Source organism: Belonocnema kinseyi, chromosome 7, assembly GCF_010883055.1.
Source record: "Belonocnema kinseyi isolate 2016_QV_RU_SX_M_011 chromosome 7, B_treatae_v1, whole genome shotgun sequence".
Lineage (NCBI taxonomy): Eukaryota > Metazoa > Arthropoda > Insecta > Hymenoptera > Cynipidae > Belonocnema > Belonocnema kinseyi.
Window position 1 is genome coordinate 86,324,401 of NC_046663.1, and position 19,874 is coordinate 86,344,274.

Genomic DNA, 19,874 nt, shown 5'->3' on the forward strand with positions numbered 1-19,874 from the left:
AAAAATACATCAAGAAACAAACCACCAAAAATCATAACGGATGTAGTAATTATAATTATAATGATAATTGATTGATAATTGATGCTATTAAAGATATTTTCGAATTAAAAAAGCAGTAATTCCGAATTGATTTATCGATTAAAATAAATGATTGTAAGAGAAAAATGCATAATTAAAGAGTTCGAGCGGTGGAGTCTAGGGGATGCTAGGGTAAAAAAGGGAAAGTAAAGGGGGGAAATTGCGAGAACTGACCTCCCTGAATCCGCCATTGCATGTGCATGGATTGAATGTACTCGACTGTATGCCCTTGTCGCCGGAGGTTGGCTTAAGTTTTGCTCTCTAAATAATGTTAAGTTTAATGAAAAAAGTTTCCATAAAAAGTGACCTTCCAGTGTTCAATGCAAAAATATTTGAAAATAATAATCCTCAGTGACGGTTCTACCAGTGCAAGTGGATATTTGAGCAAAAAACGACGATAATCAATTCATTGTTGTGATCACTTCTATTTACTTGCAGGTTTATTTCAATTTTTGCATTACTCGATTCAAGAATTAACTCTTTGCGCTTATTTAGAAATCGTTGAGAGATCGTTAAAAAGACAATTGTTGTCAGTCTAATTTTCATTCATTAAAAAATGTATATAGTAATAGGAGTTCCACGTGATTGTGACATATTTAGTATAGAGGATTTATTATCGATGCATTGAAAATAATTTTGAAAACAAATTATACAGGAATACTTGGGAGAGAAATAATATTGTAATTAAAAAATATGTATCTTGAATTATAATTTTTAAAATTCCTTAATTTTGAAAAGACAGCTCGCAATCAATGATGGACATTCAGTTATAAAAAAAAACGAATCTGAACACGCACACTAGTCTAAGGGTTACCTTGGGACGACTGAAAAATACCGAAGAACAAACTTCCCGACACCGTAAAATTTCCGAAATGGAAAATTCTCGAATAATAGAATTTCTGAAATTATAAACTGTTATAAAATTACCGAAAGATAAAAATCCCAAATTGAAAAATTCCCGATAGAAAATTTCCGAATTTGAAAAAATTGTTTTTAATATATATTATTTATTTATTAAAGGTACAATAATTAAATATTTTTACCAAACCATTTTTTTAATTGTTTAAATTCGAGAATATTATAATACGCGAATTTTCTGTCGGGAATTTTATTCTTCGAGAATTCTCAAACTCGTTTTTATTAGAAACTCTGTCAGGAATTTTATTATTCGAGAATTTTTTAATTCGGATATTAGGTCCCTTGATTTTTTTTTTATTTTCCCAGGGTCCTAAAAATACATGTATTAATTTTTTTCACTTATTAATTTCTTTTTTCATTTATTTCCCTTTAAATAATAATCTTTGAAGGCTTTTAAGTCAGTTTTTAAGAAAATAATCATTTTATCTTGCTTGTTTCACATTTTACTTACAATAAATCTACAAGAAGTAAATTTTTAAAAAGGTTATTTATAGAAAAATATGAAACAGTAAAGAAAAAATTCTTATTTTCTTAAAAAATTAATACAAATATTTACATTAAATTTCATTTGATACAAATTCTCTTTTTTTGCTTGTTAATCATTTTTGGTTGTAAATGAAAACAACAAAAAATAAATAAAAAAGGCAAAACTTAAATATGGGAGACCTCTGTATCATATCCGATTTTGATTTTTTGTTTTAAAAAGTTTTCATCATTTTTCTGCCTCATTCCAGTCAAAAGTTACATTTAAACAATAAAAGTTTGTTTAAACAATTAACAACAAATTCAAGCAACCTGTATAACTATTTTATTGCCTAATTAGTTTATCTCGGTTGTGAGGATAACGATAATTTGCTATAAAATGGAAAAAGTATTGTTTAAACAACTATAAATTAATCAAATATACATTAAATTTATTAATTTGACTGCTAAAAAACTAAATAAAAAAAAAGTACACAGAATTAATATTTATGGCCAATGGACCGCAAAATACATGATCCTCGATCAGAAAGTGGTTTTTACATATGTATGTCACATTCAGGAATTGATTTCAAGAGATTATAGGTAGTTCAGAAATTTGTTTGTTTTTGAAAATCTTACTATCTAAAGCGGTCTACTTTTTGGCAATCACCTATAAAAACTGTCTAATTAAAATTGTTACATGCTGTTGGTATTTTTCTGCTAAAAACTATTAGAATCTTTAACTGAACGATAAATGAAGCGATTTAACCAGACAGAAGTTAAAAATTATTGTTACTTTTGTTATTACGATAACTTAAATATGGGTATGTCACGATATCAGAATGACCATATTTAACTCACCGTTTAGGTGCTTTTAAACATACAAGCGGCCAGAAACACTCCTTTGACAAGTCACAAAAATAATTTGATCAAAACCATACCCTTTTCCAACGTTTCGTGGAGGGCGGGAAGCCCCTATGACTAGTAAGAAGAAGAATGTTCGTACAATCAGTACCCATTTCCAACTTCTTGTTAAATATGATCATTGCGATGTATCGCGATAGACCTATATTTGAGACATCATAGTAACAAAAGTAACCATAATTTTTAATTTTTGCCTCATCAGACCAATTCATTTATCGTTCAACTAAAGATTCTAATAGTTCCTCGTCAACAACTTTTCAACTTCTCGTTAAATATGATCATTCCGATATATCGCGATAGAGCCATATTTGAGACATCATAGTAACAAAAGTAACAATAATTTTAAATGTTTGCCTTATCAAACCGATTCATTTATCATTCAACTAAAAATTTTAATAGTTTTTTACCATCAAAAATTGGTTTTCCTGTCAAAATAGAGGTGACGCCCCTATTCTGCAATCTAACCCCAATTTTATTTACAAAACAATATATTTTAATTTTTAAGGAGGATGAAATGTCTCAATCTAAACAAAATTGCATTGATACCGTTATTCTTACACCGCTTTTAATTTTGAAATATTTTTTCTACCGTAATTATTCAAATATCTAATGTAGAAATAGAAGTAATCAAAATTTATAAGAAGAAGATTAATATTTGATCCGAGATTTAATCATATTTTCACTTGTCGATAATATACTTATCAGTATTTCTCAATGATAAAATTACTTGAATGGCGTAGAAAGATAACGTCAAAATTGTTACTTAAAATTGGCTACATTCGTATTAGTGAAGCAAATTCTAATGATCGGATATTTTATATAATGCTTAAATAAATAATTAAAGCTAAAAATTCAAAATCCCTGACTTCAAAAAATAGACTTTTTTCTTACAGCTTAATTTCATTATTTAATCCTATTTTTCATCTTACATGTACACTGTAAACAATGTCGGGAATTTTCTCTAATTTTCAGCATGAAATATTTCCTTTTGTTAGGAAAAATACTTTTTTCAAAATAACATCTAAATTCTCTATTTTTGGGAAAATATGTTAGGGAATTAACACAACACCATATTAAAATGGAAAATTTGTCTTATCCTTTTGGAACATTTTTTATAATTTTATATTAGGGAATATTTTTTAATATTTCCACGAATCAATTGGAAATTTCCACTATTAGTATTGAATGTACTACCGTAAATAGAAGTAATTTTCCCCGATGTCCTGATAAATTTTAAATAAATTTAGGAAATGTTTGATAAAAGTTGGATAATATTACTAATTTTTTGACAATATTCATACTTTAAATCGACAAATTATTTTCAAGACAAAATTTGGCACGTGTTCCTTGTAATCTTCTGGGATGTGTTGAAATACTATCTGCTGCGGACTGCGATAAAAATATAAAATCGTTAGTATCAATAGAAATTAAAATGTACTCCTGAAATATTGAGATTCTGAAAGCAGGTGAAAAATATTTCATCTGAAATGTTTAGTCAATTCAGAGTACATTTTCCAAGAATTTTTAGCTTCAAATTCAACACGTTTTAAAAGTCAGCTTTCGATAAAAATTAAAAATGGAACTTACAATTTTTTACAAAAATAAAAACTTGCTTTCAAGATATGGAAACGCTGAAAAATAATAATAAATGTATGATAGTAAAAAAATTTCTGTTCCGAGAAAATCAAAATTTAGTGTGGCGGTGTCGCACTATGTCAAACGATTTGTAACTAAAAGGCCTAAATACAGACCAATTTTTTTTTAATTAACAGTTATAATTTAAGTTACTTTTTTCATACATTCCCTAATTTTTCGATGAATTCTCGAATTTTTGCGAAATTTCCTATGCAGTGTATTAGGATCTTTAGAGTAAATTCCCAAATTTTTTCAACATTTTTCTTAAGAAATCTTAGATTTACTAGCTTCTTGAACGTTTTCGGGAAAATCACCGAAAACTTTCTCACAGTGTAGATTAAGGCCAATTATTTGTCTTAAAACTAGACTCTACACAGTAAAACAGAATACTGACCATTTTTACCATGAAATTTAGTAAATTTTGCCTGAACTTAAAAATAATTAAAGAGTGTAGCAGTACAGAACTGGATAACCAACATTTAAAAAGTACATTACATTCTCAGGAATGAGAATGTAAAAATCAAAACTGTTTAACTTCTCTAATAAAAACTTGTTTTGGCTTCAGGTAGACAAAACTTAGGGTTGAGCCTGGACTGTTGTACAGATTTTACAGAATGTGTTTTTGCTTTCCAGAACAATTCTTATTTTACCTTAATAGGAACGTAACTTCTATTTTATTGGTCTTAGGGCGAAATTTAATACAAAAACAAGTATTATTCCGAGTGAAATTCTAATTATTGGTTTTCCCAAACATTTTTTTCACCAAACCACAATTTTGACCTCGAAATTGTCGTTTATGAGGTAAATTGTTTTTGACTGATAATTTTTTATGATATTGTAATTTTTTTAATACGCTAATTAGGTATAATTTGCCTGAGGATGACTGACAGATTGAGGTCGAAACGTCACATGATGTAATTTGAATTTCAATAATTAAAATTTGAGTCGGAATAACCCTTGTATTTTTATTCAATTTGGAGAAAGTATTGCTTCTTAAATTCTTTTAAAGTTTTTTGTTTTTCATCGAAATTCCTATTTTGTTGATTATTTTATTCTGCACTGCCACCTTTGAATTTATTTTAATTTAAATAAAATCGGACTGAAATGTATATCCATGTTTCCGAATTTAAGGAAAATTTATTTGAAGGTGGTTCTCTGAATTTTTTTTCAAAGAAAATTCACTATTTGTGTAAATTCAATTATATTTACACCTTAAAACGATATTTTCTTGTATTTTTTTTCAATCAATGTTTAAACAAAAACAAAAAGTATTTTTCGTGATCACTCTTGATGCATTTTAAATAATGTTACCGCCATATAAAAAATAATTAAAGTACAATAAGATCTAGTGCCGACAATACGTAACCCGCATTAAGGTTAAAGAATTTAATCCTGACTTCACATGAAATTTAATTAAAGTTGAATTAAGGGCATGCGATACTTAGTTACTTATCGTATGAGCCATATCAGTTTCTCAAAGTTTTTCTCCACAATAATAAATGGTTTTTGGTGCTTCTACTTCTCTGTTTTCTTTGTCGAATCGTAGAGCTTATTTTTAGCGCCACTAATTCAGTTTGAATTTAATGATAACAAGTAATCTTACAATAAATAATAAAGTTAAAACCGAAGTAGAACATTTCGATAAAAATAAATTGATATTAACTTCTATTTTTCATGAAAATTGCTCTAATTACTTAGCGATACTACTTCGCAATACACACACACATATATAGATATATATGCGAGTTTTAGATAGCGCTGTTGTCAATGACAAGTTTATTTTATCATAGAACGAAATAATCTGATCAGTCCCATCGGCTTTAGTAGGCATTGGAACTCCACTGATACTCGACGTGAGCTTGCCATTGTGCTTATTCGCGCGTCTCCCGCTTCGAGTGACGCCACGGGGTCAATTCTCGGAAGAACTATATCAGGGGATTTATCCTGACTCAAAATTTCATTGTAGTTGAACTTTCATGCCAAAATACGATTTTTAACAAATTAAAATTGAATTATCAATCTCAAAATTTAAATTAAAAAAAATTCAACTAAGAAAGATGAATTTTCAATCAAATGGTTTAATAAAAAAAAATAAAAAAGTAGCATTTATAACCAAAAACTTAAACTTCCAATCAAAAGAGACGAATTTTCGTCATTTTGAAAGTTAAATTTTAAACCACCAACGATAATTTATCAAACAAAATCTTTGCATTTTTAACTAGGAAAAGATGATCTTTCAATAAAAGAATAGATTTTTCATCCAAATGGTCGAATCTTCAAACAAAAGAAATTAATCCTCAATCAAAAACAGTTACATTTTCAACCAAATAGTTTAATTTACAACTAAATATTTGGCCTTCCAAACAAGAGACGATTTTTCCATAAAATTTATGAATTTTTAAACATATAGCTTTTTTCATGTCAAGAATATGAATTTTTTAGAAGACAGTTAAATTTTCAACAAAATAGTTAATTCTTTAATCAAAATATGAACTTTCAATAAAATAATTAAATTTTTAACCAAATATTCCATTTTTCAAACAAAACAAATGAAATTTCAACCGAAAATAGTTGTACTATTTCCTTAATGGGTTCTATTAACTCAGTTCGCATTTAAACGAAAAAACGAGATTCCGAGAACATATTCGGATGTTTTAGTCGTAAAAAAATCGCTGATTTTCATTCTTTCAAGCATTTTAACAAAACTTGTATTCATATTTATAATTTCGTTCCTATTTAAAAAAATAACATGTAAACGTAACTTAGTTGTGATTTTTGCAGTAACATGGAATTTCAATTTTAGTTACTTTAAAGTATATCAATACATCTTTTTACATTCTCATCAAGAGAAGGCAATAGACCCTATACAAACGTACAGTATTTTTTATTTAATCGTAAAAAACAAGATTAAAAATAAAAATAAGTGATAAAAACAAGGAAATAAGAATTAGTATCATTCAATTTTTATGCATATTATGAATTGTAAAGATATAAATTTATTGAAATGATACATGATTAAGCGCAACTTAGAATGCAATTTAAAGCAAAATAAGAAACAAATATTAAAATAATCATGATAAATACAATTTGCTCTTTATTTTGCAATTTTTGAGTAAGCAATTCCAGACAGAGTTATATAAGAAATGTATCATATTTAATATAAAAGTGTTGTGTATAATGTAGAAAAGCTTAGTTTGAAAATGTAACTGTTTTTTTAGAAAATTCGAGTTTTTGTATTCAAAATTCAACAATTTATAGAACATTTTTTGATAAAAAATTCGATTTTTGGTACAAAATGATTCTGACATGTTTAGGCTTACACTATTGTTATGAAAACTCGTATTTTTTGGTGGAATTCAACTGTGTTTTATTTCAAATTAAAATATTTTTTTGGTTTGAAATAAAATCAATTTTTATATTTTTTGTTGATAATTCATCTATTTTGGTTTGAAATTTAATTTCTTTCGGTGACAAAAATTCTGAAAAGGGTTCAGCTATTTTCTTAAAAATTCGTCTTTTCTGGTAAAAAATTGAACTATTTGGTTACAATTTTAACTATTTTATTAAAAATTCAATTGTGTGGTTGAAAATTCATAATTTTAGTTGGAGATTCATCTTTTGGGTTGGGAATTTAATTATTTAGTTTAAAATTCGTTTTTCTTTTTTTAAATACAAAATTCAAATATTTCGGTAGAAAATAAAACTATGTGGTTGAAAATTACCTTTTTTTCATGGGAATTTAACTCTCTTGTTAAATAATCTTTTTTTTTTTGTTTAAAAACGGTAGAAAATTCGAGTATTTGGTTGAAAATAAACTTTTTTGTTAAAAATTATTATTTTCGATAAAAAAGTCAACCATTTGGTCGAAAAATTTATGTATCATGTTAAAATTTTAACTATTTTTGTAGAAAGTCTTTTGTTTAAAACTGTTCTTTTAGGTTTAAAAGTTAATTTGTTTCAGTAAAAATATTTTAATTTTTTTGGTTAAAAATAAAACTGTTTAGTTGAATATCTTTTTTTTTTTGGTTAAAAATTCAACTAATTTGTTAAAAAGTCATTTATTTTGTTGAAACTCAATACTTCTACTTGAAATGTAAGGAATTTAAATCGTTTCAAATGGAATAAAATCAATTATTTTCTACATTATTATGCATTATTGTCTAGTCATGCAAATATCATTTTCTCCCATTTATTCAGTCGAAAGTTATTATTTTTGTAGTTCCGTGAAACGAGAGAACAGAATTTCTAAAATTAATACGTGAGTCATAATTTTAACTTTAAATTCAATATGGGAAATTATTAATTATGGCTGATAAAAATAAAGTAAATGAAACAAGTAATTCTGGATATCCTACAGAACAATGCGGAAAAGCAAAACCCGTTTCAGAATCTGATACCGCAAGATATTTCGAGTGACATATCTATTATTTAGTTCGAATTTTATTCTGAATTTATATATATCGTTGTTCACTTTCCAAAATAGATTGAAAATTTATTACTTGCTTTAACTAATGTCTATTTCTTTGCAAATTAGGTTTTTTTGTGAGTTATCGTCTTAGTTATTTAATTTTGTAAATTGTAAAATTAAGGAAGTTACACAAAAAAACTAACTTACCCATTACTGTTTTTTAGAACGGCCCCCAAATAAGTCCAATGATACATTTTATCGCACTTAAATATATATACTATATCTTATCTTTGAATATCTATTAATATCTATTTTTGTTCGTGCAGACAGTTTTTGGCAGTGGAACTCAATAGTGCAAACATTTAAAAATGAAACCTAGATGTGATCACAGACATAAAATATTGGCAATTGATCAATAAAATGCAGCGCTTTATTTGCAATGATTCATCCAGTAAATTTACAATAAAAAACTTTAATCATATCTCAAACAATACTATCTCCTTGTGTGTGCTTCAATATTGATGGCACTTCGTCGTTATTCAGGTGAAGAAATAAGAGGAACCTCATAACTCGAGAACGCAAATTAAAAAGAATGATATGTTGAAAATAATTATAATAATAAAGCTAGAAATTTGATTAACAATTGATTATCAAGCTAAGAAAGGGGATGTTACGTGAATTAAAAATTGATCTCCCTGCTCCTACGATTATCGACCAAATATTGTAATGAACAAGCATAGAAAAAAGACCATTAAATGGAAATATTAGTGAAATACTAACTACTTGAAGAGAATTCAAGGTATCTTTTAATAAAATTTTTGAACACTTATAAAGTGAACAAATAATGGAAAGTAGGAGGAAATCTGAGATAAAAAATTGAATTGGAATATGAAAGTTTCAAATAAGACTGAAAAGAAGTAAAAGACATCACCCATTTCGAGGTGGAAGAGAGGAAAAATGAAAAAGAGGTTATTGCTAGGATTCATCTGTGCAGTTATCTTATTTATTTTAGTAATATCTAAAGATGATAATTTTGCACAAATTGTTGTTCCCTTTCTGGGCCCTTTTAGCGAACGCGATATAACTTGTTATAATGAAGCCTCTGATATTAATGGACTTCAGGAATTTGAGGCTTCAAAAGGTACTTCAAATATAAATTTTAAATATATAATCATTACACTTGTTATTTTAATTTTAATACTTGAGTTATGAGTGTTTTTAGATAGGAAATAAGGATACCCTTTCAAAAGAGTTAACACTCTTGAAATAAGGGGCGTTTTATAATCACTGTTTTACATAGATAATTTTAATCATTATTGATAATATTAAAATAACTCAAGTAAAAAATATATTGCTATTACTAAACTCACTTTTTTGTTAAATTACATAAAGGAAATCAAATACTAATATTTGTAACTATGAAATCTAGGATTGGATATTAAAAAAAACTTTCTGCTGTTTTGATAAATATGGTATTCTCTTCGCATGAAATAAAAATAAAAATCTTTTTAAACACACCCAAGTGCGAATTGCCGGAGCTGAATACACGGCTCAGCGTTGGTCCAATTTTGGCAGCCAAAGGTCGGCTAAAGTTATTGCGCCAATATCGGCATTTTAATCGGCCCAATGTTGAGCCAGTGCTGGCCGCCTATATTGGCTATTTATATTTGCCGATCCTCCACCGATTCTTGGCCAAGTATCGGCACTGTATTGTGCCAAGTCTCACTTTTAGTACGGGGGACCATGTTTCACGAGGATCAGCCAAAGTCTGGTCCAGTGACGGCACATTACTGGGCCAAGTGTCACTTTTACCACGGAAAACAATGTTTTATTTAAATCAGCCCAATGTTGAGCCAGTGCTGGCAGCCTATATTGGCTATTTATATTTTCCGATTCTCCACCGATGCTTGACCCAGAATCGGCACTTTGTTTCACCAAGTCTTAGTTTCAGCACTTAATAAACAAATCTTACACGAAAGATAAAAAAAATTTATTGAAAAATTATCAAAGTTCACGATGATATTTGTTAAGTTCTGTCATTAAAAATTGTTAATGTTTATACAAATTACATTTCCTGTCATTGCAAAAAGTTGTAAAGCAGGCTACAACGGAAAAAAATGAAATATTACGCGAAGAAAAATTGTAATCGATTTAAATTATTTATTTAAAAATTAGTGTTTTGATATTCCTGTTAACTTTTCGTGTATTTCACATTTACACAACGTCACATAATAATAAATAATTAGAAAAAGAGAGTTTAAAATTTAGTTTAACTTTTCTGAACTGCAGCTGATGAGGATGGCTTTTTCAGAGAGTTTCAACTTGTCAGTTTAGCGTAGTGGTTAGCACGCCCGACTGCTAGGCGATAGATTTAGGTATATAGATGTAGTTTCGATACCCCGTAGCGTTAGAAATTTTATTTGTAACATAATGCTCAAAATATAAAATTGTAAAATTCAGTCTTAACAGGACCATTAATATTTATATTCAAAGTACTCGCAATCAATTAATATTTATTTTTTAAATATCTTTTTTGTCATATCCTTAGACCGTAGCCAGTTTTGGGCCGACAATGGCAGCCAAGCCCTGGCTGCCAAGTCAAGGCCATAGTTATCAATTCGGCAATGGCATGACGATGGCAGCCAGGTTTGGTCCAATACTGGTACCCAGTGTGGGGCCGACAATGGCAGCCAAACCTTGGCTGCCAAGTGCAGAACATAGTTATCATTCCGTCATTGGCGCGATAATGGCAGCCGAGCTTCGGCAATATTTTTGCCGACTATGGGCCAATGTTGGGCCGTATGTGACTTCGCACTTGGGCAATTTTATGAAAACTAAATTACAATGCATCTACTGTTTTACTTACTGTATCATGTCCTTTGCTATTACCTAGATAACAATCGATACAATGAAGGCCTTGTTTCAATCTAACTGTTACACTCCCATTTTAGTTGATGCACTTCTAAATATGTAAATGATTATTATAAATTTGTATAACAATTTTAAATTAATTTAAAACATAATTGTGCAACATTCACCAAACTTCGGTGGCCGAAGAGATGATCTTAAATACATTTCTTTTGAAATAAAAAAAAAGCCTATTGTTTTTCCCTTTTTATATTTCCATAGTTCATAAATAATTCATATATGATATTGCTATGGATAAAACTAGAAAATAAACTCTCGTGTTTGACACATGACAATTATATTTTTTGTGTTTCATAGTATCTATTATCTAAAATAATAGAAAAGAATAGAAATGACAATATTTTTTATAATTTATGAAAAATGCTAACACACTCTATTATTGTTCAAATATTGTAAATATCTGAGAAATTTAATGATAACATAATAAAAATATTTTACTATATGAATCAGCTTTGAGATATATTTTTAAAATAAAAATACCAATTTTCGACGAGCAGCAACAACATCCAAAATGGTTAAAAGATTTTGAATCTTATTCAAATTATAGTGATTTTTGTTTCAAAATACCAATTCTCATTTTAAAACACCAACTTATAATTTAAAATTATTTTGAAAAATAATGAACCTTCAACATTTAATGATTTTTTTTTAATGTCAACTTTCGGTAACATTTTCCGATGTAAAGCGCTAAGATAACCTTAAATTGTTAAAAATTGAGGTTATTGATGATGATTTGTATTTAAAAATCCTAATTTCCGGTTAAAAAATAACTAACACAACCGAACATTTCAGCGAAAAGCACTAACATGACTTATGACGATAGGCTACCTTCATCAAGCGCACGCTACGCGTAGCTTTTCGATGAGAAGCAAAATAATTTTGAATACAAATACAAATTTCGAATAACTATTCATGTTTTTTGTTTTTAAATTTCAGATATCTAGAATCGAAATTTTAACAAAAATTTAATCTTCAAGAACATAATTTAATTTTCAAACAAAAAATATAAATACTCAACGAAAAATGTAATATTTGATATTTCTTTCTAGAAAGTATTTTTATTTTTAATGAAATACAGTTAAATTCCTCCAAAAAGACTAAATTTCAACAAAATTATTGAATCCTCAACAAAAAAAGTTTAGTTTTCAACCAGTTTTATTATTAACCAAAAAACATTTTATATTTTTCAAACGAGACAAATTCTCTACAAAAAAAAATAATTTTTCAAATCCCAAAAATATGACTTTCATAAGAAGTTAATATTCAACCAAAAAATTTAAATTTCTGTCGATAGGAATTATTGCTACCTAAAAAGAAAAATTTTCAGCTAAAATGATTAATATTCTCTTGAAAACTTTCAAAATTCTTAAAAAGCTTCTAAATTTTGGTTAGAAAACTTTACAAATCTACATTTTGATATTATAAAATTATTTCTGTATACTATAAGAATTTCCAAGAATCTCTTATTTAAACTTATTGATTTTTTTCCTAAATTTTGTAATTGTAAAATTAAAAAATTTTGCTTAGATATATTCTAAATTTTTTGCCGACATTTTAAGAAATCATAAGAAATCTTCGTGAATCTTTGAAAATATTTTCTTTAAATTATTTAAGCAAAAAAATAAATAAAGGATTTCTATTTTTCCTGGAATCTTGAGAAATAAATTTTATGATTTTAAAACCTTTAAAATCTTTAAAAGGCTTAAAAATTGTATTTCAAAATCTTCAAAAATCTATAATTTGTTTTAAAAAGTTCGGTAATGGTAATTTTTTTTCTTTATCTATAGTATATACATTTCGTGAACTAAGATATTCTAACGTTTTATCCATAATTTTATTCTTCTCATATCTTTCAACGTGTGGAAATGTTTAAAAGTCATAGTCTGGCAGCAAACTATTGAGAACAGAATAATATCCCAATATTAAAAAATAATTCAAATTAAATTTTATCTTTTTTTATGAATAATGTTTAAAAATATTAAAAAATAATTTTTATCATCAAATATTACCTATTTGGCAATTTTGATTTACTAAGTTAATGGTGCAGATAATTCTGAAACTTTATTAAAAGATAATTGCATATAACTTTATTTGATATTATGAAGGTGTTATGTATATAATTCTTTTGTCATTTTTCAAACATTTGTTAAAAACTTTAAGAACAGAAGTGCTACCATTTATATTAATGAACCATTTAAAATTTAAATAAATAATACATTTTTAGTCAACAACAATGAGTGCGAGATTTTCGACGATATCGTTCCAACAATTTTTTTAGACAGGATTATGATTACCAATTTTATGAAAGCAGACAATACTGTGGATCAAAACTTGTTAGAAGTGCTATATTTTTGTACTGAAAACCGAAAAATGATTATTTTTTCAGAAAAGGAAAAACCAAAATTTGGACGGAATATTTTCTTTCATGAAACTTCATGTTTTGGGGAGGAAGGATTTCTTTTGAATGCAAGGCAAGCATGTGCAGTGGAATCAGCAGCAAAAATGAATCCGAAAATGACTGTCTATATTTTATTTTTGAGTCCTTCGAAAATTTCTGATTCCTCTAAAAAAGTGATTCAAGAGCTTTTGAGTTATGAAAATATCAAAATTAGACGAATTTATATAAATAATTATGTAAGACACACACCTTTGGAAGAGTGGTATGCTAGTGGAATTTTGAGGACGAGCAGATGGCCTAGAAGTCACATGTCTGATATTTTGAGATATCTCACATTGTGGAAATATGGAGGCATTTATTTGGACCTGGATGTCGTCGTCATCAAGTAATTTCAAAAATTCATTCGAAAGTCATATTGATATGCAAAAATTCGGTTAACAATATTTGTATAATTTAGAATTCAACCATATATTAGCAATATCAAATCGCAACCTTATAAGCAATTTGAAAGTAAGCTATGTATTAAAATTGCACCATTTCAAAACAAGAAATTAAAACCGTTTATAATGATTGGAAGTAGTCTAACCGAGCAGTTTTAAGTATTGCAAACGTTCCCAAACGTTGTAGTTTTCAATGTTCAATCAGAAGATTTCAAATATGAAGTCCTGAACTTGATTTTAGAGAAAAATATGAACTGTGTGAACCTGTTAAAAAAAGTGGGCCCTCATGCCCTATTTTTATCGAGAGAGTACCGTGGCATTCTGCATGACGTATAGCACATATTACGACATAAAAAGTGTTTCCAAAATTTAAAAGTTTTTTTCCGATACTTGTGGAAAATTAGATATTTCTTTTGTATTTCATCGTCCACTATAATGAAGGTATATTTATCTTACGTAGAAAAAGGTGCTGAAAATAAATGTTTTATGAAATTTTGATTTTCTGATCATTTCAATGTATTCGGATACCAATATACAAAATTGACGCGTGGGTCTAACTTGACACCGAGTGCCTACAGGATACATGCAAATATACAATCATACATACATACGTATATAGACATACAGAAACATAATTTAAATACATAATTTAGACAAAAATATAGGGTTACATACAGGCATGCGTACGCAAGCATACCTACAGATATACAATTAGACGTACATACAGACAGACATATTTGTAAAAATCATTTCTTCTGACTCAGGGGGTTTCAAACCGTGAAGATTTTATGAAAACCGATGAAGTATAATTTTACCTTAAATTAATACTTTCTCATTATATTTCGGCAACGTATTGTGTATTGTTAAATGAAGAATTTAGTTGACTGCAATTACAAAAAATAAAAAAAGGGTCCTTTTCTTTCTTCAAACATACAGTCAATGGCCGACTTAGTTCCAGCTGGGTGTCAACTTAGCGCCACAATTTTGTAGCCAACTAAATTCTCGATCCAACGATACCTAATTAGTTATCAAACAAATTGTTTTAAACTAAAAAGCGACTATAACTATGAAAGATATAAGACTTCAAAAAGGGTGTTATTATTTCATCTGAATTTTTAATTACATCTTCCAATTTTAATTCTTTTCACTTTATTAAAAAAATTTTTGTTTTTCAGATCATTAGAGGGTTTAAATAATTTTGCTGGCGCAGAAGACTGGGAAGACGTTGCTGCAGGTGTAATGGGATTTGGAATGGGAAATTTAGGAAGAAGAGTTGCTGAAGCTTGTCTTCGAGATTTGAAAAGAAATTTTCGAGGCAATGTTTGGGGCAATAATGGACCAGGAGTGATAACTCGAACTTTGCAAAAACTCTGTGTTACAGAATATGTGAGTACCAATTAGTGTCATATAAAATTAAAAAAAAATTATTTAAAATTGTCAGTTAGGCAAAACATAATAAAATGGTTCGTTAAGAAAATACGTCACGCTGTATTGAAAACTTTGTCCACCCCTCTCCATCATCGCAACGGATAATCACACGAAGCTTGAACCTCCCAGGACAATGTCACAAACCAAAACACCCCTTCTTAAGTCTAAATTTGTTGCTTCTCTTTTTTCTTAGATTTTATTTGATAAAAGCCTAAAATAAACACACAAATCCTAAACATAATGTTTTAAAATACGTCACAGTCAAAAATGCTCTACAACCAGGGTAAGTGAGGCGATTTCTTAGAAAATAGGTGAATAAATTCTTTTAAATAAAATTAATGTATATGGACCTCATTCAATGAACCGCTTAAGATTTCAAGTTAAACCTGTAAAGACGAATCTTCAACAAAAAAGTCCATTTGTAACCAAGAAAGATGAAGTTTCAACCATAAAAGAAGATTATTCTACGAAAATGCGAATTTTTAATCTTTCTATGCAAAAAGATGAATGATCAACTACCATCTGTTTCTCGCTTCCTTTACTTTTCTTCCCTTATTTCCCCTCTCTTGCAGCATTTTTGTCCCCTTAATTTCCTCTTGCTTCCCCTACTTTCCCGCCCTTTATTTCCCCTTACTTTCCCTACTTTCCCTCCTCCATTGCCCCTCAATTTCCATACTTTCCTTCCCCTAATTTCCCCTTACCATCCATACTTCCCCGCTCCTCTTTTCCGCTTGGTTCCCCAACTTAATTTAAAAACATAAATCTAATATTTTTTTCCCACTGCGCATCATTTTTCAGAATTTTCTAACCAAAACACCTACGGACAGAAAAATTACATTTACTCAGAGGAAAATATCTCTAAAAGATACATTAAGACTCTTGAGATTCTTTTTTATTTTTTGTAACTTCTAAAAACCTTTTAAAATCTTTCTTCATCTTAAAAACTTGGCGCACGCGCAAAATTTGAGTGTTAAGCTTATCGCACTGTTTTGTAATAAAATTGAAGCATTTATTAAATTAAATTGAACTTTCAATGTACTTTAATGTCGATTTGAATTTTCTATAACTTTTTCAATGTTATTCACAAAAAAATTAGGAATTGAAATTGAGGCCTTGGATGGAAGAAGGGCACATAAGCCAAAGTAGCGTTTCGAGAAAATTAAGGAGAAAGTTTTTGTTTTAGTATAAGTACGTGAAAACTTGTACAATATATAAACTTTATTTTGCAATAGGCATAGTTACTTATCCTTTAAAGAATTCATACGCAAAATTATTACTTATTCATGTTACCCGTGCATAAATTTCCTTATCTTTCCCTATTTGAAGTTGGGTTCCGATGAGGTCCCTATCATAATATCTAGCCTAAAAAATACTGGTTGGAGCTCCTATCGAAATATCTAGTGCAGAAAAAACTAGTTAGGGCCTCTATCAAAATATCTAGTCTAGAAAAAACTGATAGTGCCCTATCAGGTTCTAGTGAAGAATTTCGTGCCTCGTATATAGGTGTTGCAAATCTATCTTATACTTTTTTTTAAAGAAAAAAATCCCGTTCTTATGAAAAACTGTAAATGTTTAGAAAAAATTACATTTCCTGTCATTCTAAAAAGTTAGAAAGTGGTCTCCAACGGGAAAAAACGAAATATTGCAGGAAGAAAAATGTCAGTCGATTACAATTATTTAAAATTTATTTTATTGATATTCCTGCTAACAGTTCGTATTTTTACATGTACATAATGTCGTATAAGAATAAATATTTAATTAGAATAAGAGAGTTCAAAATTTTTTGATCTGTAACTTTTGAGTATGGCTTTTTCATCGACTATCAACTTGAAGGTTTAGCGTAATGGTTGAGACTTCCGACTGCTAGGCGATAGATTTATTTATAGATGGAGGTATTCAATACTTGAATCTTAGCGTTAGAAATTTTATTTGTAATATAATGTTTGAAAATGTAATAGATGCATTGACTTTAAATAGGACTATTAATATTTAAAGTCAAAATACTTGCAAAAAAATAAATATTTATTTTTTGAATACCTTTTTTGTCATATGAATTAATTATTCATCAGGTAAGAGAAAGGGTCTACACGGGGCTCTAATAATCATCGGGCGATAAAAGGGCACTCTCGTTAGGGCCTGCTCAGAAGTTCTACTTAGAACAGCCTGGCTAAAACAGCGTTACAGAACTAGTCAGGCCCTTTCCAATTTCCCCGACGAGCGCCCGATTAGAAATAGGGAAATCCATCCAGGGCCTTACTAAACCCCGATCGGAATTTCTACATGGGTACATTTTTAATATTGCAGTTGAAAAAATTTAGTTATATGCCCTTTTTTCATAAATGGAATAATATTGTTAAAAAAGTTAATATATCGTCTTTTTTATCTTTTATTTTTCAACTAACATTAATGCACTGGAAAGTAATAATTTCACTAAACTCGTTATACTCGTATTATCAACAAGTCTCCAAATGCAGTAGGCCGAAGCGCGCTGACCTTGTAATGTTTAGAAATCATGTAAACATGCGAATTTTGAAATATCCTTTATATGATATATGTAAAAGCCATACCCCCGTCGATTAACGCAATTTACGGAAAAAGGGCATGTAGGCCTATGTGCCCTTCTTCCATCCAAGGCCTCAATTTTAAGTTGGTTTATTTTTTTCAAACAAAAAAGGTTATTTTTTCTAAACGCGAGTGCCTTTATTAGACCAAAATTAATTAAATAATTCGGTGCCTATGTGGTATCAAATTTCTTAAAGGAAAAACCTTCACATCTAATTTTTGTAGGTTATGGTGGAATAAAGGAAAATAAAGTCCTTTCTCCTGAAAACGGTTTATCCAATGGGAATAAATTGTTCGTATTTTCGTTTACTATAAACAACCGTAGATGGAATGTTCATATCTTTAAAAAAGTGGTCTCCATATTTTTTTAAATGCTGTATCATTTTGAATTTTTAACCAAAACGGCTTGTTAACAAAGTCGATCTTTCTTGTTGTTCCATAAAACTGTATGCCAAAGCACAATTCAATCCGACTAGTCTTTCAAAAGTTATCCGGTATATAGATGACGACGATGGCAACAACAATGACGACAGACAGACCTCAAAACAGATGACGTCGTAAAACCGGGTTTTCAGATTCAGGGGGTCTCGAAACATGAAGATTTAAAAAAATATATTTATAACTTGCATATATTTTGTTGGTCACAAACAGTTTGACCATTTACTAAACTAATATTTTTTAAAATTTTATTTCCTTGTCCATAACTCCAAAAAAAATTACTTTTCGAGGTTGTCATGTGCAGGATTTTTTATTTACATAGATGCCAATAAATAGTGCCAATATAAACTTGATGCGTGCGAGAAAATTTTTTATATGTTTATCCCCTTTAGGCCGTTAGTTTGCTTAAAAAAAAATTATTTATCAGTAAAAATGTGCATAAATAATTTAAATCACTTAAAAATTGATTTCAGGCTCGTGATATGACCTCGGCACGTTGCAGTGGATTCAAGGTTTTTGCTCCCTCTGCTTTTTATCCAATCCATTACAAAAATTGGACGAAATACTTCGATTTAGAGGCAAAAAACGAGACAATGAAACTATTTGAAAACTCGAAGGCCATTCACGTTTGGAACAAACTAAGCAAATGGGAACCAATTCATGTCGGCAGTCAAGTACCTTATGCAATAATTGCACAGAAATATTGCCCGAAAGTCTACAACAATTGCGGTGAAATTTTCTAAAAATATAATGATAAGATCGCCTATTTTCTACCTTATTCTTTCACGGTGGTAGTTAGAAATAAATTGATCTTATCTCACATTGAGAACATTTTTATATCGAAAATTTGTAAAAATAAACATTAAAGTAGAAACAACAAAAAGAGCCAAAGGTTAAGAATTTTTAGCTTTAGGAATGTTTAGTTAAGTGTTGCTTAAAGTCTCTATTTTAAATTTGCTTTTTAATGTAAAGCAAAATTGAATCAGTATTAGATATTCGTTGTGATTATTGCAAAAAATCACAGCTTTATCTTGTTATTGGATTTGTTAAGTATTTAGGTATATTATCAATGTAATTATTTTCTATGGTCATTTAAATTAAAAATACAATTCAAGAAAAAAATTCGAGCACAAAAAGTGGTCCATCAGTCTGTATGTGATTTATAATTTATATGGAAAACTTATATCGCCTTGATGATTGTTATAAACTATTCGAATATCCTTATTGAAATAAAACTTTCTTTTTATATTATAAA

The 19,874-nt window shown here is 28.7% G+C and overlaps 1 protein-coding gene across 7 annotated transcripts; it reads left to right on the forward strand.

Moving 5' to 3' along the window:
* The first annotated feature begins 303 nt into the window (after nucleotides 1–303).
* LOC117177297 (lactosylceramide 4-alpha-galactosyltransferase-like) lies at nucleotides 304–19,874 on the forward strand. Of its 7 annotated transcripts, XM_033367896.1 has the most exons (6): nucleotides 5,886–5,979; nucleotides 8,237–8,275; nucleotides 8,752–9,566; nucleotides 13,740–14,136; nucleotides 15,367–15,577; nucleotides 19,093–19,874. In XM_033367896.1, the coding sequence occupies exons 3-6, from the start codon at nucleotides 9,383–9,385 to the stop codon at nucleotides 19,360–19,362; spliced, it is 1,062 nt and encodes a 353-aa protein (XP_033223787.1). In that variant the 5' UTR covers nucleotides 5,886–5,979; nucleotides 8,237–8,275; nucleotides 8,752–9,382; the 3' UTR covers nucleotides 19,363–19,874. The 7 variants fall into 7 exon arrangements, with proteins under 7 accessions (XP_033223784.1, XP_033223790.1, XP_033223788.1 ...); XM_033367893.1 differs by lacking the exons at nucleotides 5,886–5,979; nucleotides 8,237–8,275 and adding an exon at nucleotides 304–516; XM_033367899.1 differs by lacking the exons at nucleotides 5,886–5,979; nucleotides 8,237–8,275 and adding an exon at nucleotides 304–516 and having other exon boundaries at nucleotides 8,756–9,566.